We start from the raw sequence: 25,967 nt of genomic DNA on the forward strand, positions 1-25,967 counted from the left end.
TCTCCGTCTCTTTCTCTGGGAAGACAGATTTCAGGGTTCTGGTACTCAGGAGCCCGGATGCCACTGTGCAGCTTAGGAATGTCTGCTCTAAGTAGCAGCACTGACTTCTGGTCAGGTAGGATCCAACTGGCAGGAACCAGGCCAAGGAGTCACATAGTTATTTTCTGGGTAAATGCTGTGACGGAAATACCATCAGTCTGGGAAGTAGCTTAGAATTTTCAGGAAGCTGTCTGTGACCACCACTGGTCAGCTTGCTTTCCAGGAGTCGACATAAGCAAGTCAGTTTCTTTGTTTTTTGTTTTTTTGTTTTTTTAAATGGTGCTAGGGATTGAACCCAGGGCCTTGCACATCCTAGGCAAATGCTATCCCACTACACTCCAGCCTTCCCAGTTTTGGTTTTACAAGGTGAGCTTGTGGTGGTTGGCTCTCTTCTTTCCACCACGTGAGGCTCGGGGATCAGACTCAACTTTTCAGGTGTGGCAGCAAACAAGCATTTATCCACTGAGGCCTCTGTGTCTCATCCTTTTATCCCCCACACCCAAATTTAAATACCCATTCTCAGTATATTCTTTAAAAGGCTTTGCGTCACTAAGCTTTGTTTGGGTGACCTTCTGGGATGTGGACACAGGTCTATTTTAGACTCTTAAGAAGGATGTCTCACTGTTGTTTACAGAGGCATGGTCTCTCTATTACAGCCATCTCTTGGCGTCAAGAAGCCTTCCAAAGCCCTACTCTTTGTGATCCTGAGCCCCGTGGGACCTTATTTTTCGAGTGGATCTTTTACTCCGGTGTCTCTGTGGGCCAATCCAAAGTACATCAGAGCCTGGAAAGGTGGGACTGGAGACTGCAAGATGGGCGGGTAAGTTGGTCCGTGTGTCCTTCCTGTAGAGTGACAGTTGTGTGCTTTCAATGGCCGTGTGCTCGGTAGAGTTTACAAGCGAGTAGCTGTCTGTGGTTTAAGATTTAGCTTTGTAGCCGGGCATGGTGGCGCAAGCCTTTAATCCCAGCACTTGGGAGGCAGAGACAGGCAGATTTCTGAGTTCGAGGCCAGCCTGGTCTACAGAGTGAGCGCCAGGACAGCCAGGGCTACACAGAGAAACCCTGTCTCGAAAAACCAAAAAAAAAAAAAAAAAAAAAAAAAAAAAGATTTAGCTTTGTAAACATGTTAGTTATTGGAGGTGTTGCTTGTGGCCCCTCTAAGGCAGCAGTGTGGCATGGGCGTGGAGCAGTGACTTGAGCCAGTGTCCTTTCCAGCTAGAGACTGGCCCTGGGGGTGATGCTTTCACTTGGCTCCAGGGAACCCTGTCTGGAAAGGTGACTATTTCACTGTCTGCTTAGCCACAGATGGCAGGCTCACCTGCTGTGAAGGGGCAGAGGAAAGCCCTGCTTTGGCTCTGCCTGGCCAGCCTCACGGGCCATCTGTAGCTGGCAGGAAACAAAAGAGCGTTTGAGATGTGCTGGCCAGTTTCAGGGTTGACTTGGCTCTGGATTCAGAATGTCCCTCGGTGGATACAATAGAAGGAGCAAGTACCCCACACTTTTCCCTGGTCTGAATCAACTGGTGACATACAGAGATGCTCCTGGAAAGTGACTTTCAGTGATGTTCTGAGAGGTTTAGGAAAGTCATTGCCCAGGGATAGGCCTCTGATATGAAGGCTGATGGCAGCAAGATGCAAAAGGTATCCCACAAGCCCCATGTGCTCCCCACCCCTCACAGAGCATTTATAGATGACCGGCTTCTCTAGAAAAGTGTAGCTTGGGCGCCTCAGGTCAGCTTCCTCTGTCTTTGTGTATGCAACACTGTTGCGTCTCACCTGAGCAGTATCTGCTACAGAATTAATTCTAGCCTCCCGGCTTAGCAGTCACCAGCACTTGCTGCTCTTCTAGAGATCCTGAGTTAAGCTCTCTGCCCCTGTGTCAGCAGGCTGGTAACAACCTGTAACTCCTGCTCCCTGGGATCTGAGACTCTTTCCTGGCCTTTATAGGCACATACACATGACATACACCACACACACACACACACACACACACACACACACACCCCGAGAGTGCATATTTGTGTTACTGTTCATGTTGCCAGTGAGCAAGGCAGGGACTGAGTGAGCTTTAGGCATGCCTTATTCACAGAGCCCGTGATCTAAGAAGACAGTAGAAAACCAAGTTAATATTATCTCACCTCACACCTTGTCTGCATCCAGCAAGCTTCACAGGGAGGGGTGGAGCTAACACAAACCAGCCTTCAAAGCAAGTGCTTTGCTTGCGTGCGAGTCTGTGAACCATGCTCTTGCCTGGTACCCTTGGAAGCCAGAAGAGTACTTTTAGGTAGTCAGGAGCTGCCGTGTGAGTGCTAGGAACTGAACTGGGCTCCTTTGCAAGAGAATCGAGTGCTCTTAAGCACGGAGATGTCTCTCCAGCTTCTGCACCTCTCTTGTTATTGTTTCTTGCCATCTCTGACTGCATTCTCTAATGTTTGGACTTAAACCCTGTGAAGTGTGAATGGTGTAGACCAGGGAGATGGCAGGGAGGTTAACCCAGAACAAACTCTGAGCAGCGTGCATGTGTGAAGCTGTTAATATATATGCTTGGACTCCCAATGTGGAGTGTGTCTCCTCATGGGAGAGAATATTGAAGTGGCCCTCTTCAGCCCTCCAGCCCCTCTGTTATTTGTATAGTCTGTCACTTCTTTTTTTTTTTTTTTTTTTTTTTTGGTTTTTCGAGACAGGGTTTCTCTGTATAGCCTTGGCTGTCCTGGAACTCACTTTGTAGACCAGGCTGGCCTCGAAGTCAGAAATCCGCCTGCCCTTGCCTCCCGAGTGCTGGGATTAAAGGCGTGCGCCACCACGCCCGGCTTATAGTCTGTCACTTCTTGTCCCCTTCTCTGCCCATGTCAACAACCAGGTTTTATGGCACCTGTATCAGTTTCAAAGTTGGTCACTCTTTCCCATTGCAAGTTGCTCCCAAACCTTCCTGTGGGGAAATGTGGTCTCCCTCAGTCCAAGTTGTCCCTGGGCTATCATGGTGACATCAAGGTTACTTGGAGACATTAATACCACCTGCAGGGTGCCTTGACATAAGTGACTTTACACAGTCACAGGTTCTGAGCCTGAGGGTGTGGACATCACTGAGGGAGAGAATATTCTGCAATGGCTTTAAGGTTCCCAAATCCTGCTCAGAAGCTAAAAGCGTGACTGCATGGGCTGACCATTTCATGTGTGGGCGTGGTCTCCAGTCATGTGTGGGCGTGGTCTCCATGCTTGGGGAATAGGAAAACCAGGTCACTTTGGACTCCCATTTGAAGCCACTAAACAGCTAGAGAGAGAGAGAGAGAGAGAGAGAGAGAGAGAGAGAGAGAGAGAGAGAGAGAGAGAGAGAAAACACAAAGAAAACAATGTAGAGTATTTAAGTAAATAAGCCCGAGGTTGGCAGACTTCTCTTAACTCTCAGTGAGGCTTTGCCTTTCCCAACGATTAGAAGCCAAGCATGCTGAGAGTGGGTGGAGATGTATTAGCCTGAGTAGTTAGTTGATCACTAGGCTCATACCTCGTGGTATGCTGAGAGTGGGTGGAGATGTGTTAGTCTGAGTAGTTAGTTGATCACTAGGCTCATACCTCGTGGCATTCTGAGAGTGAGTGGAGATGTGTTAGCCTGAGTAGTTGACCACTTGGCTCATACCCAGCCTGAGTTCCAGGTTAGTTCTCAAATCCTGTTTCCCCTCCTCTCTCTGCCAGGGCAGCATTTATCTTTTAACATCCATGTTTGTCTGTCCTACAGGTACTTAAGTCATTTGTGTGTCGTGTGTTGATGTGATGTGCCAGGGCATGCATGGTGGGTCAGAAGACCCCCTCATGGGACTCAGTTCTCTCCTCCCACTGCGTGGGTCCTGGGATCAAGCCCAGGTCACTAGGCTTGGCAGCAAGCTCCTTCACTGAGCCCTTTTCCGGCCCAGGGAAGAAGTGTTTTTTAAGGAAAGTTTTTGGAGGAGATCAGTCAGTTTGTTGGAGCCTCAACCCAGAGTATAGCCTATGGTTTTCCCAGCCAAGACAATGTCAAGTATTCCTTAACCAAGTTATAAGACCACTAATTTTCCAAATTTATAAGTGGATTATAGTAATCTTGGGTTGGCAGAGAAAGAGAAAGACTCAGGTAGACATGTGCCTCCTGTCCCAGTGTCTGGAACAATTGGTCCCCCCTCTCCCCCCGTTGGTGTGTCCACAGTGCATGTATGGAGATCAGAGGATAAATCATGGAAGTGGGTTAACTATTGCCACCCTGTGGGATCTGAAGATGTAAGGTCAGGCCCTTGATGGAAGTGAGCCATCTTGGCCACCTTCAAGTCTTAAACTAACTCCCTCTCTCTCTCTCCCTAGCAATTATGGAGCCTCCCTTCTGGCTCAGTGTGAGGCCATGGAGAATGGCTGTCAGCAGGTCCTGTGGCTGTACGGCAAGGACAACCAGATAACTGAAGTAGGCACAATGAATCTTTTCCTCTACTGGGTAAACGAAGATGGAGGTAATTGCTCTTCTGGTGACTCGATGTCAAGACTGCAGGGGGCGGGGGACTATAGTGGCTGCTGTGGAGACCGCATCAGGGTTGGTTTTTATTCTTGTTTCTGCTGTTTGGCTTGAAAAGCTTGAGAATGATTTCAAACTGTACATATGGCTCAGCATGTAAAAGTACTGGCTGCACTTGCAGAGGACCTGAGTTCTGTTCTGAGCAACCACACTGTGGCTCACAACTGTGACTCTAATTTCAGGGGATCCAGTGCCCTCTTCTGGACTCCGTGTGTGTGTGTGTGTGTGTGTGTGTGTGTGTATGTGTGTTTTGTTTTTTTTTGTTTGTTTGTTTTGGTTTTTTGTTTTTTTTTTTTTTCGAGGCAGAGTTTCTCTGTATAGTCCTGGCTGTCCTGGAACTCACTTTGTAGACCAGGCTGGCCTCGAACTCAGAAATGACTCTGCCTCCCGAGTGCTGGGATTAAAGGCGTGCGCCACCACGCCCGGCGTGTGTGTGTGTGTGTGTGTGTGTGTGTGTGTGTGTATAGCCCAGGATAACCTTGAAGTCATTATACCACAAGGGCTGACTTTGAAACATTAGATCCTTCATTCTATATGGCAAGAATATATGGGATTGTATCATACCTGGCTTGAGTGGTTTTTTTTTTTTTTTTTTTAAGACAGGGTACCACTTGGTAGCTTACAGAAATCTTCCTCTGGAATGAGGTTGGGATGCTATAATTATAAACATGTGCCACTATATGTGACTATCTTTAGCATCCTGGCTGCTCAGTGCCTGCTTTGATAAGAGTTCAGGGGAAGTGTTGACAGTTTATGTAGCACTGAGTGAAATGCCATAAAGCAGGGAACAGAGCAGACCTGTGTCGACCGTTAGCATTTCGATAGGTGTGCAGAACTTAGGAGCACGTTTTAGACCTGCTTATGATTGTAGATTGTTTATTTCATGGTAATTACAGACACTGAGAATGTGCAAGTCAGGGGTGTGGCTGGCTGTTCACGTTTCTAACACCAGCATTAGGAAGTGGAGACAGGCAAACCCTGGGAGCTCACTCACCCATCGGCCTCCCAGACAGGGTGAGCTGCAGGTTCAGTGAGAAAGGCTAACTCAAAAATAACATGGAGAGCGCTAGAGGAAGGCACTCAATGTTGTCCTCTGGTTCTGCGTGTATGCACACACACATGTGTGTGCACACACTCCCTTGTACATGTGCACACATGCTTGAATGAACAAATGCTCATACACATGTACATATGCTCTCTCTCTCTCTCACGCACGCATGCACGCACGCACGCACGCACGCACGCACGCACGCACGCACGCAAGCACGCACGCACACGGTAAGATAGTACTTCCATGTACAAGTTCCCAGTCTTGGCTTCAGTGACCATTAAAGCCTCCACACTGGCTTCATTTTGCTATCGAGGTGGGAAGAGGTGATTCAGCCAAGGCTGCATGCAGCCCTGCATGCTGATCTGAGTACAGGCCTGCCTTATACTCCATCTGAGGGAGAGTGAACAGCCTGCCCTGAACTCACTCTGGGCACTTCTGCTTGGTGTCCTCTGGCCCTGGGCATGCGATTCTGCCAGATGCACCAGGCACCTTCTTCAACTTCTGCTGTACTTGGAAATGTAAGAGAACCAAATTTATGCTGGAATTTGGGGGATTTCAAACTAGAACTTCACATAAACATACATCGGAAGTGATGGTAGAGAGAAGATGGCCAGTGCTGACTTCTGTGTTCAGGAGACGTCTTCCTCTCTAGCCACTCCTGTCCTGGTCCCCACCTACCAGCACCACAGATACAAATAGGGACATCATTCAGAAAAGGCAAAGTCATTATTTATGGGAGGTGTCAAGGACTTAGCCACTATCTACGTCATAGTCATACAAGTTAACCAGACACTGTCCTGCTCAAATAATTGTCCCTTATCCAGACACAAGTCATGGAACACGCTTACATGGCAGGCCGCAGTGGGGATAAGTGGGCTTGTTTTTTGCCTCTTACAAAATATATGAAGCCTTACTAAGAGTTAGATTTTATAACTTTTGCCCAAGCCAGTTTTAGTTTCGATGTGTTTCTTCAGTTGGGGTGTTTAGCAGGCAAAGGGGGGTTGGAGAGGATGGGTCAGGATGAAAACTTCAGTTCCTAGCACCTATACCTGGCAGCTCACGGCTCACAGCTGCCTGTAACTGCAGCTCCGGGAGATCCACAGGCACTTTCGTACTTGGACATAAAGTCTCTCTCTCTCTCTCTCTCTCTCTCTCTCTCTCTCTCTCTCTCTCTCACACACACACACACACAATTAAAAAACAAACGGTTCCTGCCTCTTTACCCCTCTTCTCTGTCTCACTGATAATCTAACACCATGTAACAGAAACCTCCTGCGATTCTCCTCGTTGGAGGATGAAGATGGATGAACATAGCAGCCCACAGAATGCAGGACAGCAACCAACTGCAACATTTGCTGAGTCACAAGCCATGTCTGTGGGGCTCTGTTTCCTCCTGGGTGTTCTGGAACTCGCTCTGGCTCCTGGGAGTGTGTTGTGGTTGCAGAGGAAAATGAATACTTCTCACCCAAATGCTATCATGTAGCCGGCTCTGTCTGGGAACCAGGGGACAGATGTCCCATGTCGTCTGCTCTGTCTGAGAACCAGGGGACAGATGTTCTGTTTCTTGACCTCAGGCTGGTGGTTACAGTAGGAGGCTAAATTCATTCCACAGAACAGCCTTTGCGTGTGTGAACACTGCTGTTTGGGTTTAACTCGGTGTTGTCGGAGATCTACACTAACTGTAAGAAAGGTCTCTCTCTGTGTGAAAACTGCACACACACACACATGCACGCACATGCACACACCCATGCATTTCTCTGTCTAGCTAACGAGTTATCCCAAACACATTTATTTTAAGACCATAAACACTTTACAAATGACAAGTACCCTTGGGAACATCGCCAGTACCAATCTCTTCTTTCTAAAAAGTGATTTTCAGAAAATAAATGGTCCCTGCTGCAGCCCAGCAAAGAGAATTCATTCATTCATATTTTAAAATTAAAAAATACTTATTATGGAGGCTGGGGAGATGGCTCCATGATTGTTAGGAGCAGTAGCTGCCCTTCCAAAGGATTCAGGTTCAGTTCCCAGCACTTACAGATCTGGGGCCCTCTTCTGTCCAAGGGCACTACCTGCATGTACCACACATACATACAGGTAGGTGAAACACCCATGTACATGAAAACAAAACAAAACCCCATATAACTCCCTAGGCCAGACATCATGCAGAAACTGGGGCATACAAAGATGGAAACCATCAGAGAGCAGGAGAGATCCTAGCTCCATCCTGTCCTGAGACAGAGAGCTGTAGTTCCAGGCCTGAACTGCTGTGGGATCCGAGCCTTCTCTCACAGGTCTGGGCAAACACACATTTGTTTCTCTGGTAAAATAAGGATTGGTCTGGGTTAGTTCTAAAGTTCCTATCTATATTCAAGGCTCTGGGGGAGCCCCAAAGCAACAGGGCAGTGTGAGCCCTGCAATAGCAGGGCAGTTCCTCTATTGATTCTATCTGGTGTTTCTCTAAGTGTATTTGTGACGTCCTCTGCAAGCAGGGGGTAGGTCATAGACAGGTTGTCTGCTATAAGGTTCAGCATCTTTGTAAGGTGATATTTAAGGCTTATTGGTCTACATTGCTAGATGCCAGTAGTGGGAAGGAAGGGGGGGGGGTTGACTACCAAGGATGACTTTTTTAAGATAGAGCAGCCCAGTCTAGTCTCAAATCTGACCTAAGGATGACCTTGAATTCCCAATTCTGCCTTCAACTCCCTAGTGCTGGGATTGCATCTGTAAGTCACCCATATCCAATTCATGTGGTGAGGGGATCAAACCCAGGGCTTCACACATACTCTGAAAGCAATCTATCTACTGATCTATTCCCTGAGTCCACCAAAGTGACTTTAAAGGGGGAGGGTTACCCAGAGCTTACAGCTGGAGCGCTGTGCCCGGCTTTGACGGTGGAACGTTCACTTGGGGGTCTCCGGTGTAGTCAGAGTGGCAGTTCATCTCTTGAGACTGTACTCACATTTTCTCTTTTCTTCTTTTGAAGACACGAAGCTTCCCCTGAGCCCACTGCCTTCAGATCTCTGTGGGAAACTCCGGATCGCCCCCATTCATGCAGCACAGATGATGTGGGCTTCTGAAGGCAGTGTGCAGGCAGCACCAGGAGGAAGAACTTTGTGTGTGTGTGTGTGTGAGTGTGTGTGTTGTGACCTCCTCCTGCTGTGGAGGTCAGAGGATTGAGAAAGGGAGGGTGTCTGCTCTTGTGTGTGCTCCTGTGGGGGTGCACTGCTGTAGAGGCCAGAGGACTGAGGTAGGGTCTTCTCTTGCTTCTTTCCACCTTATGTGCTGAGACACAAGGCCTTTCTTTCACTGAGCCCAGGGCTACTGGTTTGGCTAAACTAGTTGGCCAGGCAGTGTCTCCTTGTTTCTGTAGCACCAGTGTGAGCCATCCCATCCAGCTCTTATGTGGGTGCTGGGATCTGAACTCAGGTCCCTAAAAAGCTCTTGCTTGCCTCCAGTCATCTCTCTGGCTCAGGCAGAGCAAGATTTTATGCATGTTGTTATAGGTGCCAATTAATTTTTATCTACTTTGGGAATAGTTTTGACATGACTGCTCATCTTGAAGAGTATTTCTTAATTCTCAGTACTGAGAACAGAGTTCACTTTTAAATTATTTATTTATAATTTTTTAGTTGTGTATGTGTTGTCTTCAGCATGTGTTTATGCTCTCTACAGATACCCTTGGCAGCCAGTAGAGGGCGCTAGAATGCTTGGAATTAGAGTTATAGACAGTTGTGAGTGCCTGGTTGGTGTTCTCTGCTGCTGTGGGATTCCAGAGCGTTGAATTCAGGTGGTCAGACTCAGGAGCCAGTGCCCTTACCCACTGTCATATGTTTCTGCTTATTTAAGAAAATTTGTTGTATTCTTAACTGTGTGTGTGTGTGTGTGTGTGTGTGTGTGTGTGTAGGAATGTGCACACGAATGCAGGGACCATGGAGTCCAGAAGGGAGGACCAAATGCCTCGGGGCTGAGTCAGGGGGTTGTGAGCTTCCTTATGTGGGTACAAGAACAGAGCTCTGGTCTGAGTAGCAGCAGCTGTTGGCATCCTCTGAGCTGTCTCTTCTGTTCTCATATTAAAGTGGCTTTAAGAATTGTCACTGCTGCGGTATGTTGTCTAATGATGGAAATCTTGCAATCATCCCTGTTTCTAATTGACAGAAGAGGAGCTGGCAACGCCCCCACTAGATGGCATCATTCTCCCGGGAGTGACCAGGCAGAGCATCCTGGAGCTGGCACAACAGTGGGTGAGTGCCTGAACAACTTCCATGAGCCCAACAGACACACACACACACACACACACACACAGACATACACACACACAGATGTACATACAGACACACAGACATACACAGAGACATACACACAGTCACACACACACATACACACACACACAGACATACACACATACACAGACATACACCCAGACATACACACACACACAGATGTACATACAGACACACAGACATATATATATATACATACACAGAGACATACACACAGTCACACACACACATACACACACACACAGACATACACACATACACAGACATACACACAGACATACACACACACAGATGTACATACAGACACACAGACATACACAGAGACATACACACAGTCACACACACACACATACACACACACACAGACATACACACATACACACACACAGACATACACACACACAGATGTACATACAGACACACAGACATATATATATATACACAGAGACATACATAGTCACACACACACATACACACACACAGACATACACACAGACAGACACAGACATACACACACATGCACACACATACACACTCATACAGACATACACATACACAGATGTACATATAGACACACAGATGTATATATACACACACAAACATTCACAGACATACACACACACACAGACATACACACAGTCATACACACACACACAGACGTGCACACACATACACACACAGACATAAACACACACACACGGACAGACATACACACACATGCACACACATACACACTCATACAGACACACACACACACACATTCACACACAATCCAAATGAGCTTTGCTTTGCAATGATAACCTACCCCATAGTTCCCACCTGTGTTATCTAATCTTTAAATCTCACCTCGAGCAAAGATCTCCTGAGAAGGTCTGTGTTGGCAGACCTTTTTTAGCAGGGAACCAGCTGGACAAGATGTCTTACTGAGGAGGGCTTCAATACTAGCCCCAGTCCGTGTGCAGGGTGCCTTCTAAGCCAGCCTGGTCAGACTGGATGTTTCCACCCAGTCTAAACTGTAAGCCATTCTACATTGTGTTGATGACATATCCTATCCTGTAATGTATTCCAGTATTATAGGAGCTACAGATTTTTATTGATATATTAATATCAATGTAATGTTAATTTGGTCCTGATTTTTTTTTCTTCCTCCACTACCCCGTTCCCATTGTCTCAGATTTCCACACATGTTTATTTTAAAATTAAACACACTCAAAGAAAATATAAAGTTGTTTTCTGTGGATGTTCACATCCATGGGACCAAGGCCGGAGTTTTAGGGTGTTTGTTATTTGAAGTGACATAGCGTTTGTAAGACTGATGTGGAGTAGACTGGCTGGCTGGCAGGGGTTCTTGGCTGGCACTAATGATTCATGTGTTCCAAAAGTCCCCATAGACCATGAAAAGGTTTTCAGGACACTGTGGTCAGACAGTCCTCGTACACAAATGTTGGGACACACACATAATTTTGGAGTGGACCACAGTTTCTCTGGAGAAGACTGCAAACAGAGGCTGTGAGCTAAATAACCCTACCAAGTCCAGAGTGGACAAAACCCCAGTGCCGCCTGTTGGCTGGTGCACAGTGGGCACGGCCTTTGCAAGCTGCTGGTTTAATTTCAACAGCTTGCCCTGTCCCACATATGTTTGCAGTTGGAAAGATAGCTTCCTGACGTTCAGTAATTTCTGTTTTATTAAGAGAGTGAATCAACCGAGCACAGAAGGTTGGCCGACCAGGCCAGTACAAGCCAGTTTCACACCTCCGGCTCTTGAGCCTGGAAGCTAGGTTTTTCTAGAAACATTTCCTCGACTCCTTAACTGCAGCTTACTTTAAAGCTTTGTTGAAAATGCCAAGAGGCACTGGGGTCACGGCTTGCCGAGCAGGGAGCTAATCCGTACGCGAGCCCTGCTCTGTTGATGTGCAAGAGGGTTATTTTTCTGTTGCTTCTCTCCAGAACGCAGACCTCAGCAGCTCTCAGTAAGGTTTGCTGATTTGCTGAAACTTACTTGTTTAGTAATTTATTTAATTTTGAACAAAATCACAACGGCTCTCACTGTAGTTGCTCATACAAAGTCAAAACACTGGCTCCTAACAAAGAGCGACGACTTCAGCTCTTGGAGCTCAAGTTATGATTTTTTACTACTTTTGAAGGCAATCAGATGAGGATTGTTTGGCCCTGGGAAAGCCCCTCCCCATCTGGAGCCCAAGCATCCTCACCTGTAACGTCAAGAGGATGTCTTCAGCATTAGAGACCTCGGCCCATGGTGGGTACAAAGTCAAACGGCCATTATCATACCAACGTCTGATGCGGTCGCTTGTTCTCCTCTATCATGGAAGATACAGAAAATGTGCTAAGTGCATGAAGCGGTTCTTAGAGTCAGCTGCTTGTGAGATCCATGACAATGTGCACGTCCTAAAGTCATGACTGTGTGTCATGACTCCATGATGAATATCTAGACAAGTTCCTTTGAAAGCTGTGATTTGGAAGTGGGTTGCTCAGAATGTTGGGCAAACACACAGTGTGCCCTTTCCCACTCAACTTGTTAAGGTAATCGCACAGTGGGGCCCTTTCCTGCTCCCTGCAGCGGACCATTACGACACCATCACGACAACATCCAAGTTCAGCCAGATCCAAAGACACACAGTGACTTTCTTTTTTTTTCTTTTTCTCTTTATTCTTCCACCACTACCTCCACTCCCTCCTCCTCTCCCCTTCTTCCTCCTTCTCCCTCTCCTCCTCTCCCCTTCCTCTTCCCCCTCCTCCTCTCTCTCCCCTTCCTCCTCCCCCTCCTCCTCTCCCCTTCCTCCTCCTCCCCTCTCCTCCCCTCCCTTTCCTCCACTCCCCTTCCTCCTCCTCCCCTCTCCTCCCCTCCCTTTCCTCCTCCTCCTCCTCCTCCTCCTCCTCCTCCTCTTCTTTCTAACATTCCAAACAGGGTGAGTTTAAGGTATGTGAGAGACACCTCACCATGGATGACCTGGCCACCGCCCTTGAGGGTAACAGAGTGAAGGAGATGTTCGGCTCCGGGACAGCCTGCGTTGTCTGCCCAGTCTCTGATATTCTGTACCAGGGCCAGGTAAGAGAAAGAGTTTTATGTGCTCATCATTCCTAGCCCTTTGCCCAGGGCTGGTGAGACGGCCCAGTGATGGAGACATTTATCATCCAGGCTGAGAACCCACATAGTGGAAGGAAAGAAAGTGACTTGCAAAGTTTACCTCTGACCTCCTCTCCTGCACTTGTCTGCACCAACCCCCCCCAACCTACACACACGCACACACATACACATACACACACAATAAGCGAGTAAATGAGTGAATGGAATTTTAAAGATGTAAACATTTACCTGTAATTGAATGAAGTCATAACGTGAGGGAAATTCGAGAGCATGGGCCTGGGTTGGCTCACACATTTCCACCTTCCTGGTGGTTTCATGAGAACTCAATCATGAGATCAAGTCAGCCCTGACCTTGGAAAATGTGTGAGCCTAACTTGGTCAGAACGGAGACTTCCGTTGTCACCTGGTTCTGCCAGCCTGCTGCATTAGGAATTAGGAGTGGAGCGGCCACAGAATGTGTGCGAGGTGAAAGTTCATCAGATGCCATTGCTGTTGTGAGGGTTCAGTAGAACACTGCACAGACATTTCAACACTTTCCTTTTTTTTTAATATTTAATAATTTATTTTATGTATGTGAGTACACTGCTACTGTCTTCAGACACACCAGAAGAGGGCATCACATCTCATTACAGATGGTTGTGAGCCACCATGTGGTTTGTGGGATTTGAACTCAGGACCTCTGGAAGATTAGTCAGTGCTCTTAACCACTGCCATCTCTCCAGCCCCTGCACATTTCAAATGATGTCCTCTGATGTCCTATTATCTTCTTGCTACATTTGTCTGATTTTTTTTTTTTAAAGAACAGATTTATTTGCTTTTATTTCACGTGTGTGGGTATTTTGTCTGCACGTCTTTCTGTGCACCATGTGTGTGCAGTGTCTGTGGAGGCCCTAACACTGCAGTTACAGACAACCATGCGGGTGCTGGGAATCAAACCTGGGTCCTCTGAAGGAGCAGCCAGTGCCCTTAACCACTGAGCCCTCTCTCCAGCCCCATTAATTCACTTTTGCTTGTGTCCTGTGTGTATTATTTTGACAGTTCCAGGGCTTTTCCTCGTGCACATCTGTCAGCCTCTGTCTTTATAGTGTAAGGATATAGGAATTGCTTTCCAGGGTTTCCATAAATGTGCAGCTGCTATGCTGTGGCCATGCAGGCAGCCTGTAACCGCGTAGGTGTTGTTCCTACAAGACTAACGACCTCTGATGACTTGTTAGATACAAAGTCCCCTGATGCATGAATCGAACCTTACAATCTCAGCTGACTGCTCCGATCATTATTACTATCCATTATCATTACTATTAATTATTATTATTATTTGTTATTATGTTTTGCTTCACACTTTAGAATGTGCTTTTCAGGGCTGGCTGGTGATGTAGTTTGACATGCAGATATTTCTCAGTGGGGAAACTACCTGGTTTTTATGTTGATAAGGCAGAGAGATGGGGAAGAGGGAGGGGGAGGCATGCATACCAGGGAGGGATAGAGAGAAGCAAAGAGAGGAAGAAAGGATTGCAAGGGCCCAGTCTGAGTATTTTATGATAATGTCTAGGTATGTTATTTGTCCATTTTAGTAACTAAAATCCAATTGTTCCTCCACTCTAGAAATAAGTTTACAGAGGTTAACTTACCTTTAATGCTTCTCCTAAATGCTCCAGGGAGGCATTCAGAGCCCAAAGGGTTCCTAATTATCGTATTATACTAAAAGGCATAATAAGAAGAGTGTTTGAGAATATGAGCTATCTACTAACTATCAAAGCATCAAAAGCCAGCCCGCCAGCAAGGCATGAACAGGCATGGCTCAGATATAAGCCAAGGGCATGGGATCTCTTTCAGCTAGGAATTTAACCCTGCCTTCCCATGGGAGTTGTGGCCCATGGAGGTGGGCCTTGCCCCAGATGTAGGTTCAGAAACTCCTTATGTAAAAGAAGAGCCTTGCTTTAATTCATCTCTTTGAAATGACTTGCTTTTGTTTGTTGAGAAATATCTTTGAGGTCTGGTTCCTTGCCAGCGTGTTCAGTAGGGGGCAATTATCCATGCTGTGAATTCTTAGACTCCTGGGTTGAGTTAGTCTACTGTTTCGGGGACCCCTTCTAGTCTGAATTCCTTTTTTTTTTTTCAAAGATTTATTTATTTTATTTAATGTATATGTGCACACACTGTACAGATTGTGAACCTTCATCTGGCTGTTGGAAATTGACTTTTAGGACCTCTGCTCGCTCTAGTCAACCCCGCTCACTCTGCCCCAAAGATTTATTTATTGTTACAAATAAGTACACTGTAGCTGTCTTCAGACAGCACCAAAAGAGGTGGGTCAGATCTCATTACAGATGGTTGTGAGCCACCATGTGGTTGCTGGGATTTGAACTCAAGACCATCGGAAGAGCAGTCAGTGCTCTTACCCGCTGAGCCATCTCACCAGCCCTATTCTGAATTCCTTAAACCACCCTGAAGAATGACATCCAAGCCTTTTGTGCTTTTAGTTGAGTTGGTAGGAAATGAATATGTTGTCATTAATTGACTGTTTTTTATTCAAGTAGGAGGATCAACAATATGAACTAACCAGTACCCCACAGAACTGTGTCTCTAGTTGCATATGTAGCAGAGGATGGCCTAGTTTGCCATCAATGGGTCTTGGGAAGATCATATGCCCCAGTACAGCGGAATGCCAGGGCCAGGAAGCGGGAGTGGGTGGATTGAGGAGCAGAGGGGTGGGGGTATAGGAGACTTTCGGGTAGCATTTGAAATGTAAATGAAGAAAATATCTAATTAAAAAATGGAAAAAAAAAAAGACTCAGGTTAGGGAGGTAGCATGTGTTGGCAGTATGTCGGGTGCTACCCTTGGTCTGGTGGGATTGCCTTCCTGTTGTAGGAATGGTCTTCCTGTCCCCACTATGTGCGCCTCTCCCCCTCAGACTCCGGTCTTCCTGTTCCCACCATGTGTGCCTCTTCCCCTCAGACTCCAGTCTTCCTGTTCCCACCATGCGCACCTCTCCCTCTCAGACTCCTTTCTCCTTCCTTCCTCAGATGCTGCACATTCCAACGATGGAGAATGGCCCCAAGCTTGCAAGTCGAATCCTGGGAAAGCTGACTGATATCCAGGTAGCCATCTTCACCACCTGGGGTTGGGGGCAAGCTGGGGAGATGAGATGGCTCAGGGGATAAGAGTGTTTGCTGCTCTTGTAGAGGACCTGGGTTCATGTCTCAGCACACTCATATCAATCAGTTCACAGCTCTGGTTCCAGGAGTTCTGGTACACTCTTTTGTGTGCCTCTGGCACTCCACACGGATGATGCACATTCATACATGCAGGCAAAATACTCAGATACGTAAAAGAAAAAAAAATACTAAAAAAAAAAAAAAAAAAATCCCCCTGGGGCTCAGGTTGTGGTCAGTGAGGTAGCCCATGTTTACTGCTAGAGCATTATGTCCTCCACATACTAGAACCACAAAGGAAAGAGATGAAGTGGTGTGATTCAAGGCAAGTGATTTAAACTTAAGGAAGATATTCCTGACAGAATGAGCAGAGTTGAGTTAGACCGGAGAAGAAAGAGAGAAAGGGGGTGGGGTGGGGGTGGGGGTGGAGTGGAGTACTCATGAGGGATGTGGTGTCAGCTAGCATTCCAGAATAAATGTGTTTCAATACTTTAAAATTCTGATTTAAGAGTATAACATGTTATTGCAAAAATGGAAAATATATTAAAAATAGGAGACAGGGTTGGAATATAGTGGTGCTGTCTTAACCTACCATGTGGTAATGTCAGGTCACGTCTCAATACCCAGAGCTGGGGGGGGGGGGGGTGGAGAGAAAGAAAGAGGAATTAAATTTATCCATGGATCCAGCACTTAGATACAATTACTGTTAATTCTAATTTTTGAATGCTTACAACTCCAATATTATATAAGCATTTACCTGTCTACTTATATTTTCCAACAAGATAGTTGTAATTAAACACAATTTTGTTACCTGCTTTTTCTATATAATAAGCCATCTGCTTGTCTCTCACGAGTTTCTCAGGCTGGGGACAGAGCTCAGTTGGTGGACTCCTTGCTTACTGGGCACAAAGCCTTGGGGTTAGTCCCCAGCCTCTCACACCAGACTGCTGGTCACATTTGTAATCTCACTGCATCTGGAGTTCAGGAGACCAGAGGCCATCCTCCACCAAATGAACGTCCAAGCTAGCCTGGGCTATATGAAACCCTGTCTCAAAAAAGCCAAAACTAATAACTAATAAAGAAGGAAAAAGAATAGTTATTTATTATTTTACACCAGTGAGCTGCTTTTCATAGAGATCTTTTATAAGAAAGTTGGTGAGGAGAACACCTTTAATCCCAGCACTTTGGAGGGATGGGCAAGGGATCTCGGAGTTCAAAGCCAGCCTGGTCTACATGGGGAGTTGACGATCAACAGGGCTATGTAGTGAGACCTGATTTTTTTTTTTTTTTAAAGGTTAAAATAGAAAAGACGCACATAGGGGATGAGTGCTTAAATGCTTATCACCCACAGAATTCAGGTCCCCAGAATCCTATGTAGATGCTGCATGACATGACAACCCACCTGGTGATCCCTGCTTCTGAAAGAAAGCCAGGAGATCCCCAAAGCAATCTGCCCAGTTCGACCAGCCTTATCCATGCGCTCTGGGCTTGATTGAGTGACCCTATCTCTGTGAATAAGGAAGAAGAGTGTCAACCTTAGGACTTTGCATGCATGTGCACATATATATGTATCTACATGTCCACACACATATATACATGCCTACAACATCACACACACACACAATGGAAAAAGGAAAAAATAAATAACAGATGCATGTGGTAGAGCAGTTGAGAAAACTCAAACTTTCCCCTCTTGATTTATGTGCTTCAGGGATGGTGACACTAAGTCCAACGTCAGGTCTGGGGAAGCAGCCTGGCTAGTAGAGTATTTCCGGTTGCAGGCGCATACTGGTAATTCAGCACTTGGTGGGTGGAGATGGGGATCGGAAGTTCATAGTCATCACAAATTTTGCAAGTCTGAGGCCAGCCTAGGCGGGGGAGGGAGGAAGTGAGAGACAGTGCCCCCCAGGTCCACTCAGAATCCATACTGAACCAAGTCAAAGGTCTTAACCACAGGCACAGGAGATCAGAGATGACTCAGAGTCAGTCTCAAGCACACACACCCGTGTCCCCCAATGCGTTAAGCAACAGGGCCTTCCGTCCATAATCAAAACCACATCTTCTTCCCTCAATTATTTTATGCTTGTGTCCTCAAGTCTCCAAATTATCCTCTTACAAGATGGCAAATTGGTGCTGTTAGCCAAGTGACTAGCTCGCCTGTTTCCAAGAAAAATAATTTTAGTAATTACTGAGGGGGAAAAAAGAAGTCTGATGTTACATCATGTTTGACATTTGATCTCTTTGGGTGTTACACAGAAACATGATGTTTCCCTACAAAGTGTTCCACAAAATTAAAGACAAGAGTTTAAAAAAAAAAAAAAACCCACACACAAAAAAAATCAAAACCCAAGCTCTTGCCAGTATGACCCAGGGGGAATTTTTGAAACCTCAGATGTATAAACTTTTGAATATTAGGATAAGTACTTGTCCGGTGTAGCTAATTATCCACATTGGTCCCTGGGTGCTAGCTTACGAACCTTAGCTTTACCTCCTGCAAAGGGCACAGTCCCAATACAAGGTTGTTTTGTGCCCCACCCCTTCTTTTTATAATGAGGAGGGAGAGGCACTAGCTCACCATGGCCATGCCACCTGCTCTCCTGTTTCCACCCACCCTACACTCCCAGCTCCCACTCTCGGGGTGGGAGGGGACCCAAAAGCCCCTTTGTTTCATGAGGCCACCATCTCTGCTGAGCCTCCTTCCTCGTGGTTGCATTATAGGGTCATGGCTGTCTGTCCTTCAGTGTTCAATCCCTGTAGGAACTTTTTCATTGGATTTGTTTTTAAGACAGGGTCCCACTGTGTAGACCAGGCTGGCCCTGAACCTTCCAGAGTTCCCCCAGAGCATGTGCGGCACACCTCCTGTGGAAAGCTTTTAAATACCTCCTGAGCTACTTAGACTCCAAAGTTCAGTCACAATCAGTCACACCGGTCCCCTCCTAGAGCTGCTTGAATGCTTGGGTTTTGGGTTCTTTTTGTTTGTTTGGGTTTTTTGTTTTTGTTTTTGTTTTTGTTTTTTTTTGCTTTGTTTTTAAACTTCTCTTTATGTCCCCTCCGGATTAGCACAGGTCTTGGGTAGAGTATACAGACAGTAATATTTCTTCATTGAAAGAAGGAATGAGATGCCAAGATATTTTTTTTTTAAATACAGATCATGTGTTACTCCTGTGTATTTACATATTCTAGGAAGAGATGGGAAATGTCTTAAACAATATGGCGTTGATAGGTTTCATATTATTAAACAACATACTTGAGGTAGTCATTTTATAAAGAGAAAAGGATTGTCTAGCTCACAGTTTTAGAGAGTAGACATTGATCTGGTCTCTCCTGAGGCTGGCAGGTAGGTGGCAGGTTTCCATGCAGCGACAGGGGGTTACTGTCCTTTTCAAGGCAATGGCTCTAGTGAGCTAAGGGCCAAGGCCACAACTTATGTTCTGCTATCATTTGGTAGCTCCACCCTGGGGGCAGAGCCTTCAAACCAGAGCTATTGAAGAGACCGCAGACATCACATCACAGCAAGCATCAAATTCTTCCATGGTATCCTAACAAGATGGATATTTATACCACCATGCCTGCCTCGGGGCAGCAGGAGCCTGGGCTTCAGGCATCAGGGAAGGGGGTGTGAGGAATGGGCTCTTGTTTCATGGGGTAGGAAAAGGAAGCTGCAGGTTCATACTGAGGCCATTATTATTTTATTGATTGATTGAGATAGTCTCTTACACTCCAGGCTAGCCTTAAATGCCTGTAGATCCTACTGCCTTCACCTCCCAAGTGCTGGGACTACGAGTAGGTGCCAACACACTCATTTTTTTTTTTTAAAGATTCGCTTTTATTTTTAATTATGTGTCTATGGGAATAGAGGGGGTGGTATGTGCACTTGCAAGCGCCAGTGCACATGAAAGCCAGAGAGCGTGCTGAATCCGATGGAGCTGGAATTAAAGACTTTTGAACCCAGGTGCTGATTGAAGCCAGGTCCTCTGGAAGATCAGTCCGAGCTCTTAGCTGCTGAGCCCCTGCTGCAGCTGATGGAGCCTGTGAGGTTTGGTTGAGCTGCTCGCTTTTAGACTGAAACACGTGTTTTTGCTTTTGTTTCAGTATGGAAGGGTGGAGAGTGACTGGACAATCGAGTTACCCTGATGGCAAAGCTCAGGGTATCGGTGACGGGGTGCCACAGAAGAGCGACTCCTGCCCTCGAGCTGGGACCACCTGTGACCATCTAGTCTTGCACATTGTGGTCGCGTTGCTCATGTGTTACCAAATGAGGTTTTTCCTTGAGCCACAGAAAGTTGCCAGTGTTCAGTGTCACCTATATACATGGTAGTAATTGCTTACTGTAGTCTCCCTCACCCTGTACCAGATCCTTAGTAGGAGAATGGGTTCCCCAACCAATGAGATGTCTGTGTGCTGGAAGGGCTACTGAGGAAATGTCACAGGCGGCCTCCCTGTGACTCATGGGCACCCTCAGAGCAGGACACTTTGTTTCTTTTGCTGGTGAGGTTCTTTTGTTTTTTGTTTTGGTTGGTTTTTTTTTTTTGTTTGTTTGTTTGTTTCTAATTGGGACAGATTTGGGCTCCCCATGCAGCCCTGCTGGCCTGGTATTCCCTAATGTTCACCCCGGCTGGTCTCAGACTCAGAGCAGCCTTCCCATCTCCCTCAGCCTTCTGGATACTGGGGTGATTGACAGGTGACCTACCATGATTTGTTTTTGTTTTTTAATCAAAAGTTTGGTCACCTGGATTTCTTTTCTCCATGCTTCTGTAGGTCCCTGAGTCCATGCTAAGGTGACTCTGTCCCTTCTTGGTATCGTGGTCTGCACTAATCTCACCGAAGGTGTCTGAGGCTGGTTGTCCGCACTGCCCTTTTTACGTAACTGGCTGCTCACTGCGCTGCTATGAGACTAGGGGTCCTGTGCCTTCTAGATCTTTGCATCCTCAAAGCCCAGCACATAGTAGGTATTTTTTTCAGTACATGTTTACTCTAAGAATGAACATAGAAGTGTACTTTCTGTCTCTCCATGCTGAAACCCTTTCAGAAGCCAGGCCTGATTTGGGCAGCATGTAGCCGTATTTACCTCAGGCTGTCTTTCCTGTCCATGGACTCCTCCAGACAGCACAGTCAGTTGGAAAATTGTCTTATGTTTTAAGATTATCTTGGAATTGAAGCAATTGCCCTGGAAAGATGAAGTACTAACCACGTGGAAATGACAGATACTATACATTATGTGTTAAATGCCAAATAAAGGGTCAGGTTGGGAGATAAACTCTGGATTTGAATCTTAATCTACACTTTGAACCCTTCTCTTGAAGGAGCATTGATGAAGTGCCTGGCTAGTAACAGACACTAATTCCAGACCATGTTCTTCTTGGTTAGGAACTGTGAGTGAAAAGTTCTCTCATGGCCCAGCTTATCCAGGAGAATGTCAGGTCTTGATAGAAAGCCGTCACCCTTGGAAGGTCGACACTCAGCCATGGTACTTTGGTTTCCTGGTTTCCATAGCTTTCAGCTTACTGATGGAACTTGGGTCTCTTCAGAGCCCCAGGGGGAAGGGCTTTATAAGAACTCCACCCATTAGAGACAGTCCTTAAGACATTTAACATTTAACCATACACACACAGCACTTAGGTTCCATTCCAGTTGTTTATCTGTCTGGCTTTTTAGACAGAAACAGTGAAAAATTGGAGAAGGCCATGACTGGAGATGGTAAAATATGTCCGAGGGGCCTTTTCTTTAGTGACTGAAGTCTTGGGCGAGGGTGTCTTTGAGCTGAGTGTCTCCATCCTTCCCTGTTCAGGATCCTTCCTGCAGGTGCTCATGAGGTAGTAGCATCATGAGATGCTCCTTTGCTTCCCTCTACTCTTTGACTTCATCTTTACATCTAGGATAGACTAGCAGGTGTCGTAGCTGTCAGGTAGCACAGAATGACCAAACTGAGTCTGGAGAGAAGGGAGGTGCCTTGTCTGTCCTGAGTCCACTTAAGGCTTTACACTTTTAAATTAAGCATGGCCCATGTGATGGTCGGGAACATGGGCTATGACCTCATAAATCAAAACCTGTTAAGCCTTCCATCAGGCTCAGTTAAAATGGAAGGAAGGAAGGACACATGGTTTTTAAAAACCAGAGGCCTGATACAGAGCACAGTCTGCCATCCTTACTGATAACAGAATATGAAACTGACCTTTGCAATGGCTTCTTTATGGGGATCAAAGGAACATCTGTAATTCCTTTTCCCTGTTCATTATTTGTTTAATTGCAGGGGCGTAATGCAGCATGAGGGTTGAAATTGTATCCAGGCAATTACCCCTTCTTCAAGACTCACTATCCCAACACTAATTGATCGTTTAAGGCATAAGACAGTGGAACATTGGGAACATGTAAAGCTAATCTGCCGGGCACCATCAACAAATTAATATTATTGCTGATATTTGCATAATTCACTGCAATTATTAATGTTTAATCAGGATGTGCAGATGAGATTTGCCGGGTCACATGGGAGTGGGTGTAACCGGGACTAAACAGGCCTGGAAGCTCTCGAGGATTCTCTTATTTTGTATAGCTCCATCTTTTCACAGACAAGTCAGATTTCCTCAGAACACATGAGACACCCAGGAGTTCAGGAGTAGAGCGAACCTGAGCCTTGGCTAACGTGGCTTGCTGATGCAATGTGGTTGTTAGGGTTACTTATGGAGGACTCTATTAAGGGTGCTAAAGAATGGATAAATGAGCGATAGCTGGCAGCCTGTGTTTGAAAAAATTCAAAGACGTGACTGAGAAACTTTGTTAGGGAGCTAGACCTTTTCCTGATGTAAGAAGCAAGCTTTAAAGGGGCTTGGGAGAAGACTCAGTGGTAAGAGCACTTGCTGCTCTGGTAGCCACCCTATAGTTCGCTTTCTTGAACCCACCTAGTAGCTCACAACTATCTTAATTCCAGTTCCAGAGTATTTGACAGAGTAAAGGTCCTCTTCTGACCTTTAGGGGGAGCTGCACGCCTGTGATGTGATGGGAAGACACACTCTGCTCCCACCACGTGTATGTAAAGTCTTCTTACAAGAAGAGAAACAAGCTCTGTGGTGATGTGTCTGCTCTGTGAAGAGGTAGAGAGCCTATCTCAGTCACGCTGGGATACAATCCTCACTGTATCATTTTGTTACTTGTTGCTTGGTAATAATGTAGCTGAAGACGTCATCTTGCGGGGCTGAGCGCTCTTGGGCTCCTGGTGACAGCTTTGAGCACGATGTAGGGAAGACTTTGTTTCAATTCGGCACTTTCACTTTAAGGGAACTAGTTGAAGTATGAAGGAAGCTGTCTGTATAACCGTTTTCTTTGCCTTCCTGGCTCTGTGTTCTACACAGAGTCCTCTGTCCTTATAAAATTATGTTGTTCAGTTTAAAACTTGTGGCTGAGACAGAAAGTCTCTTGGCAGACAACAGTTGCTTGTTTCCATTGGATGGTACTTTCTAAACCATTTAGAGGAATACCATTGGTCACATCAAAGCTAAGGACTATGGGAAATAATGTGTTTCATGTCTGGACCCATGCTAAGCAGGTTTCTTATGAGTATTTAGCCATTGTAGTTGCAAACAGTGGTGCCTGTGAGTGATTTCATGGACATGTGGTAGCAACTGCCATTTTATTTTGTCACAGGAAGAATTTATTCAGCTTTCTAGGTTCCACATATCTCTGTCCCCAAAGAGGCAAAGGGTTTCAGATTTTTCATGTTGTATGTTACTGGGCAGAGGCCACAGGATTAGGGTTGGTTTGGTATACACTGATTGTGCATGCACACATGCATCTCGCTCAGCCAACAGTGGGATAGCATGTTCACATAGAACATAAGTAGCGGATAACGATTACCTCACGGAGAGTGTGGGCTGATAACTTGAACTAACTTTAGACATAAAAGTGATGTTTAATAGATACCTAGGAGGACCAGAGAAAGCACACCTCTCAGCCATCCATCACAGTTCATCTCAGCCTGTATAAGCTGGTTCTCTTCTTTTCTGCTGCTTGGGAGGTTAGAACAGAGGTCTTTTCATGCTCAAGTCTGTGGATTCTCACCTGTCTCCTATCACTTGCCCAGCATGTCTGTCATCTACACTTATATTTGTAACAAAGTATACAAATACACTTGAATTTGTATCCTGTCTCTGGAGCAGTTTTGAATTGTCAGCTGCATCTGACACAGCTGCACTCTGCCACCCGGCTGCATCTCTCTCTTCACTTTTTATTTGTTTATATCATCTCACTTTTGATGACCAAATTTGCAGACTCTGTAACCTAGGCTGGCCTTAGATTCTCGATTTTCTTGCCTCAGTTTCCCAAATAGCCGGAGTGATGGGCACCAGGTCCAATTTCAGTTTGAGGATTTGAATATAAAAACAAAAGCCATTTAAGATATTACAAAGAGGTTTTCCTCCCCCTTTTCCTTTTCCTCCTCCTCCTCTTCTTCCTCCTCCTTCTCCCCCTCTTCCTCCTCCTCCTCCTGTTCTTGTTAGAGTTCCTTTCAAAGGCCCAGGTAGAATCAAGAACCTTTCTTCCTTAATGTGTTCCATAGTAAGAGACTTCTGGGCTGTGTGATTTGGAAAGGTTGATATAGAAGCTCAGGAAGACTGTGGTAGCATTTGTGGGTAATAATTCCATAAGGTACCGGTGGATCGTATTTACTCTAATAAGTGACAAGAACTTGAGATTTTGGCCACATCTTTAATCCCAGCACTTAGGAGGCAGACACAGGTGGGTCTCTGAATCTGAGGCCAGCCTGGACTACATAATGAGATCTAGGCTAGCCAGACAGGGCTGCACAGGGAGATCCAGGTTTTTTTGTTTGTTTGTTTGTTTGTTTTTTTCAGAGAGAATAAAAAAGAAAGCATGAAATTCGTCATAGAGACAAAGTGTGCTTTAGAACTGCTGTGTGTGAGTTTTGAGATTTCATATGCCTGACGATGTCCTCTTCATACTATGACGAGTCTGACTGATGTGGGAGCTTTTAAACTCCAGTGATACAATGTTCAGTTCACATCATGTACCGAGATCCCAAGAGCTAAAGGAAACCGGGGGCTGGGAGTGAGTTAAAGTCTAGTACACTGACAGACATCTGCATGGCCATGTGGTGAAGACCCAGGGCACCTGTCACTGAATGAACACAAGAGAAGGACAAATGGAGGTGGTGAAGAGAGAAGGCACAGTCTATCTTGGGATGTGAACTATTCATGTTTTTTGCAGGGGCTTCCTTTTTCTGCCAGGTCCTGGGACCTTCAGCCTTCAAAGTCAGTGCTAAGTACAGTTAGTGTTGCCAGCGAGCCAGCCCAGTGGCCTGTCCTGCCAGATGCCAGAGTCAAACTTTGAGTTTACATTCTAAAGGTCGTGGTGCACAGAGGCTCTGTACTCCTAACGTCCAGTCTGGAAAAGCACCATGGTGTGTAAGCTCTGTCTTTAGTCATTTCATTCTCAGATACAGAAAGCCCTGAAGCCAAGTAATTAGCAAGATGTAGTCTGTCCTTTCCTTCCTCCAGAGAATTGTACACCACTATTCCCATTTCTTGATGAAGGGCAACAGATTTGGAAATGATGTGGCTTACAACTAAGATGTGTGCCGTGCCATGTGGTTGTTCTCTCTGGCTGGTTTCATAAATGCTGTGAAAATCTTCCTAAGGGGTGGGGATGAGATGGAGATATCTCTTCAGACCCCAGGGCTCTGGCACCTTTCCCAGGAACACCGATGAGACTTCTTTCATTTCTCCAGAGATTTAAATCAGGTTCCAAAAAGCTGGTGGGCTGAATCACTAGCACGTGGGAGGATGAGGCAGGA

At 46.0% G+C, this 25,967-nt stretch overlaps 1 protein-coding gene across 3 annotated transcripts in view; it reads left to right on the plus strand.

Moving 5' to 3' along the window:
• Bcat1 (branched chain amino acid transaminase 1) overlaps positions 1 to 24,464 on the plus strand; it is an 80,729-nt gene extending 56,265 nt beyond the window's left edge. For 2 of the 3 annotated variants that reach the window (XM_021164869.2, XM_085839782.1), the window contains exons 6-11: positions 696 to 859; positions 4,368 to 4,510; positions 9,782 to 9,867; positions 12,833 to 12,973; positions 16,037 to 16,111; positions 20,258 to 24,463. In XM_021164869.2, the coding sequence (XP_021020528.1) occupies positions 696 to 859; positions 4,368 to 4,510; positions 9,782 to 9,867; positions 12,833 to 12,973; positions 16,037 to 16,111; positions 20,258 to 20,299 (651 nt within the window). In that variant the 3' untranslated portion in view covers positions 20,300 to 24,463. Of the gene's footprint in view, positions 1 to 695; positions 860 to 4,367; positions 4,511 to 9,781; positions 9,868 to 12,832; positions 12,974 to 16,036; positions 16,112 to 20,257 lie in introns of all 3 variants that reach the window. The other variant, XM_021164868.3, reaches the window with a different exon arrangement.
• Positions 24,465 to 25,967: the final 1,503 nt, after the last annotated feature.

This window comes from Mus caroli, unplaced genomic scaffold, assembly GCF_978045245.1.
Source record: "Mus caroli unplaced genomic scaffold, Mus_caroli_1 scaffold_7, whole genome shotgun sequence".
Lineage (NCBI taxonomy): Eukaryota > Metazoa > Chordata > Mammalia > Rodentia > Muridae > Mus > Mus caroli.